General features: G+C 47.5%; 1 protein-coding gene across 5 annotated transcripts; it reads left to right on the plus strand.

The window, feature by feature from the left end:
• The first annotated feature begins 471 nt into the window (after positions 1–471).
• LOC119353733 (trehalose 6-phosphate phosphatase RA3-like) lies at positions 472–4,027 on the plus strand. Of its 5 annotated transcripts, XR_005170502.1 has the most exons (10): positions 472–857; positions 959–1,099; positions 1,229–1,300; positions 1,749–1,844; positions 2,033–2,086; positions 2,257–2,506; positions 2,964–3,034; positions 3,141–3,233; positions 3,371–3,507; positions 3,621–4,027. XR_005170502.1 is itself a non-coding variant. In XM_037620392.1 (9 exons), exons 1-9 carry the CDS (start codon positions 615–617, stop codon positions 3,672–3,674), a joined length of 1,074 nt encoding a protein of 357 aa, XP_037476289.1. In that variant the 5' UTR covers positions 472–614; the 3' UTR covers positions 3,675–4,027. The 5 variants fall into 5 exon arrangements, 1 of the variants encoding a protein (XP_037476289.1); XR_005170504.1 differs by lacking the exon at positions 3,371–3,507 and having other exon boundaries at positions 2,964–3,046; positions 3,621–3,652; XR_005170503.1 differs by lacking the exon at positions 3,621–4,027 and having other exon boundaries at positions 2,964–3,036.
• The last annotated feature ends 640 nt before the right edge of the window (positions 4,028–4,667 follow it).

Here is a 4,667-nt window from a genome sequence, read left to right on the forward strand (position 1 = left end):
CTGTGTTTAGCCACCATAATTCATATGCACCGGTATAAAATGGTAGCAATCAATTATATTCATGTTTGAGTCGATGAGTGCGTTTGGCTATTTTTGGAGCAACAACATTCAAATAATCAAATCCCTCTTCGAAATGTTATGGCATTATAGTTATATTTGGCACGTAAAATCATATGACATTATCATCGAAAGTAACTTGAAGAAATGTATGGTCACACGATTTAGCATCTAAGGACAGATATATCGCCTCATTATAACTCTAGCAGTATACACAATTTTTGTCAAACACAATTGACATGAAGCGCAAAATGCTAGGAATTATGTCGACATACCATTTCTTCTTCTTTGCCCCATGTATTTCCCAAGCATTAAAATGTGGCACTTCCACGTAAAAAATTCCAAGAGGTGGGCCCGGCTTACACCCCTATATATAGACCCGAAGTCCACCGCCCCCAACCATCAAACCACCTCCCTCTCCTTCCTCCACTCCCCAGCAACCATCGGCATCAGCTTCTCCTTCTCTTCGTCCGTTACTCCCGTTGAAGCCCACGCACCTTGTTGCTTTCTCCCACCGCTTCTTCGGTCTCTCCCCTGTGCTGGTCCGCGCTCTCGTCATGACGAACCACGCCGCCTTTGCTGCCGAGGACGCGGTCACCGCCGTGGCGGCGCCGGCGCAGCCGGGTCGCCATTTCGCGTCGTTCCCGCCGCGGAGGGCGCGCGACTGCAGGAAGGCCGCCCTGGGCCGCATGGATCTCGCCACATCGGGGGTGCTGATGGCCGGGTCTCTGCTGGACTCGATGAAGGCCTCCTCGCCCCGCCACGCCATGTCCCCCGCCGGCGCCGACCAGGAGTGGATCGTAAGTTTTTTTGACATGCATCTATGGCCACGGCTTGCTTTCTTTCCCTCCCTCCCTCCCTCTCTCAGTTCATGACTGAAGAATCTTCGCCTGAATCGCAGGAGAAGCACCCGTCAGCATTGGAGTGGTTCGAGGGCGTGCTCGCGGCGGCCGAGGGGAAGCAGATCGTCATGTTCCTCGACTATGACGGCACCCTTTCGCCGATCGTCGAGGACCCCGAACGCGCCGTCATGACTGAGGAGGTCAGTCTCCTTCCTCCCTCGTTTCGTGTCTTCTGCCGCCTCCTGGCGGCGCGATCGAAGCAGAGCAGATCTGTTCATAAGGTTCCCTCGCACTGTTGTGTTGTTAATTAACGTGGGTCTTTGACGCAGATGAGGGAGGCGGTGAGGGGCGTCGCGCAGCATTTCCCGACTGCCATCGTGAGCGGGCGATGCAGAGACAAGGTACATTCCAGTGCCAACATATATCCCGTAGTGCTACATTTATTGCTGCTGCTGGTGCTGCTGCAGCATTTATTTTTGTTGTTGCTTTGGTGCCTGTTTTTTTTTTCCCTCTCCACCAGCGTGCACCGTAAACGGAATCTTCCAGGTTCCCTTTTGTAATTTTTGGGCGTGATTTTCACCGCCCACATGACATGGCATGCATGCCGCAGTTGGTTGCGGGCGTGAACCTAGACGCTATGCACACAAAAGTACATGCAAAGAGTTCGCATAGCGAGCGTTTTTATGAGCGTTTTCTTGCACTACTAGTACTTCCGCCCACAGAAAGGCTCAAAGGCAGGGACCCTTTCCCTTTCCTCGGTTGCCTCTTCTCACTTGCAGTATTTTTTGCCTACGTACAAAAGAAACAAAAGAGCACTGTATTTGTATTTATGGTGCAATATGTACGCAGGTGTTCAACTTTGTGAAACTGGAGGAGCTGTACTACGCCGGGAGCCACGGCATGGACATCAAGGGCCCCACCAAAGTGTCTAACCACAAGGCAAAGGTTAGTTAAGTTAGTCGACATCTCCCTTTCTCCCAATTTTCTTCTTGACTTATTCTCTCTCTCTCTCTCTACAGTCTCCGCTTTTCGTCGTGAAAGAGACTTTTCCTTGCCCCTAATTTTTTTTGTTCCCGGTAATTAAGTCGCTTGTGAGCTGCGTGACTGAGTGGTTGTTGCATTTGTCTACGCAGGCTGACGAGGTTCTGTGCCAGCCGGCGACCAAGTTCCTGCCTGTCATCCAGAAGGTAGGCATGCACGACCTGACCTTGTCTTTCACCAGTGGGATCGAGATAATTAAACTTTCTGAGACGTAACAGATAATATTCCCAATCAACTACTAGTAACATCGGCGTCCTTTTTTCTTGCTATCAAGTCCACTACTGCCACTAGCTACTGATAGAATATGATTTTGCAGGTGTATGAGACGCTGACGGCGAAGATGGAGTCCATCCCGGGGGCCATGGTGGAGAACAACAAGTTCTGCCTCTCGGTGCACTTCCGCTGCGTCGAGGAGGCGGAGTGGGACGCTCTGGGCAGGGAGGTGAGGGCGGTGCTGCACGACTACCCGAAACTCTGCCTCACGGAGGGGAGAAAGGTCCTCGAGATCCGGCCCTCCATCAAGTGGGACAAGGGAAACGCCCTCGAGTTCTTGCTTGAGTCTCTCGGTGAGTTCTTACACTACACACGATTAATTGTTGTACCCGTGGCCGTTTCTTCAGTGAAAATCGACGGCGCAGCCCGTAGTTTTGTTTAGAAAGCGCCGCCGTGCAGCGCATAGCCTGCAAAGAAAACGATTAATTGTCGTAAACGTGGTGGTTTCTTTTTTTAGAGAAACTGCATATCGTCATTAATTAAACAATATACTCTCAGTATAGATACAAACATACACAGAAACTACACGAGGGACCAAGAAAAAACCATAGCCATAGAAACTTTGCAAAAGAAACACAATAAAAAGATTTACTAAAAACTCGGGTGGTTTCTTTAAAGGAAATCGACTTCGCAGCCCGTTGTTTAGAAAAAAAAATATAGTGCATGCATAAATATTGTTGCTACTTCATGTATGTCTTGTTACTTACTTGCTACTAACATAAAGTTTTGATGATGGTTTTCTCTTCACAGGCTTTGCTGGGCGTGGCGACGTTTTTCCGATATACATCGGGGATGACCGCACAGACGAGGATGCGTTCGAGGTGTAGTGCGCGGTACACCTGTCCACTTTTGTGCTGATGCACGGTATCGATCCATCCGTTGAAAGAACAAACGTACTGACGCTCTTTTGCACAAAATTTAAAATAGGTGCTGCACAACATGGGGCAAGGCATCGGGATCCTCGTGACAAAGTTTCCAAAGGAGACTAGCGCATCCTATTCTCTGCGTGAGCCTGCTGAGGTATACACAATAGTCCACTATATATATATATATATATATATATATATATATATATATATATATATATATATATATATATATATGTATATGTGCATGTATATGGAATGTATAATAGCTGCATGCCTATTTTTGTGCAGTCATTTTATGCTTTCTAAAGTTAGCACGGCTAGCTACCTACCTACCTAAAGGAACTACCATATATTGGCACTGTTGCAGTAGTAGAGCTAGCCGTTAGGTGCATGACATATACTACATGCTCTCGGACTGCTTCCCGGTAAAGTTGATTGTCTGGAGAAATAAAGCAATGAAATGTTAATATTTATGGGCTTTGAGTTTGACATGAATTTTGTTTTCATATGTGCAACCTGGCTTGGTCATGTTATGCAGGTAAAGGAGTTCCTGCGCAAGCTGGTGAAGAGCAGCGAGACAAAGAAGGGTTAATTCATCAGCTAGCAGCCTTCTAGCTCTAACTCAACATGGAGATCGAGCAGGCTATATAGCTAGCTAGTACATCAAGTCTAGCTTGTTTCGTTTTTGGACTTGGTGTGTCTTTCGTTTCATCTAGTAGAACAATGCATGCATGCGTGTTGGTATCGATATATAAGATCCAGATCGAGCAGTGATCCTTGCTAGGCCAGTAGGCCTTGGCTTTGAAGGTTTCTATTACTGTATCCTTCTCGCAAGGTCTTGTAATTAGCCTTCCGTTATTAGCTATGACAGAAATGGGTGTGACAAAGTAGCCCTCCTTTTTCTCACCCTGCACTATAATAGTTGTTCTATTACTTATTGCTTCATTGTTAGCTTGTTATGATGTGTGATCTCCGTTGAGAAGTTGTTAAGTTATTGTTGTGCTAGTATTGTTAGTATGTTGCATGGTACCTGGTCGTGGTAACTGTTGCTGGTGGAAAATGAAAAGAAAATATGGTATGCAATCAAGGGAGAAGCCGGCATGCGATCGAGGCAACAGTTCGTAAATGCATGGACCGATCATGTATGCATGTGTGAGAAGTCAGAACTACCAAGGCCAAGCCTGCGCCTTCAGATCAATGCATGGCACTGCATGCTGGTGGCGGAGTAAATTCCACGACAGATCGAGCATGCGACCGATTACCGAGAAGGCGGATCGAGTAGTGCATGATGCATCGGCCGGTGCAGCCTGCGCTCGAGCAGTCTCTGCGCCCATGCTTCCATCGATCTCGGTCGGTCGCAGACGCAGCATCGAATCACGTGTTACGACCAAGAATACTCTATGACTACTCCTTGGCTCACACATGCATGCATGATGTATCACATTCACCTACCTGGCTGTGATTAAACAGTCATGCACCCGCTTTGTTTAATTGATCTTGCAATCAAACGTAGTATAATTTGACGTCGATCGGCACCGATTCGATCCCCGCTCGATGGATCTCCGGCTTGCAAGCACCGATTATT

Source organism: Triticum dicoccoides, chromosome 2A (assembly GCF_002162155.2).
Source record: "Triticum dicoccoides isolate Atlit2015 ecotype Zavitan chromosome 2A, WEW_v2.0, whole genome shotgun sequence".
Lineage (NCBI taxonomy): Eukaryota > Viridiplantae > Streptophyta > Magnoliopsida > Poales > Poaceae > Triticum > Triticum dicoccoides.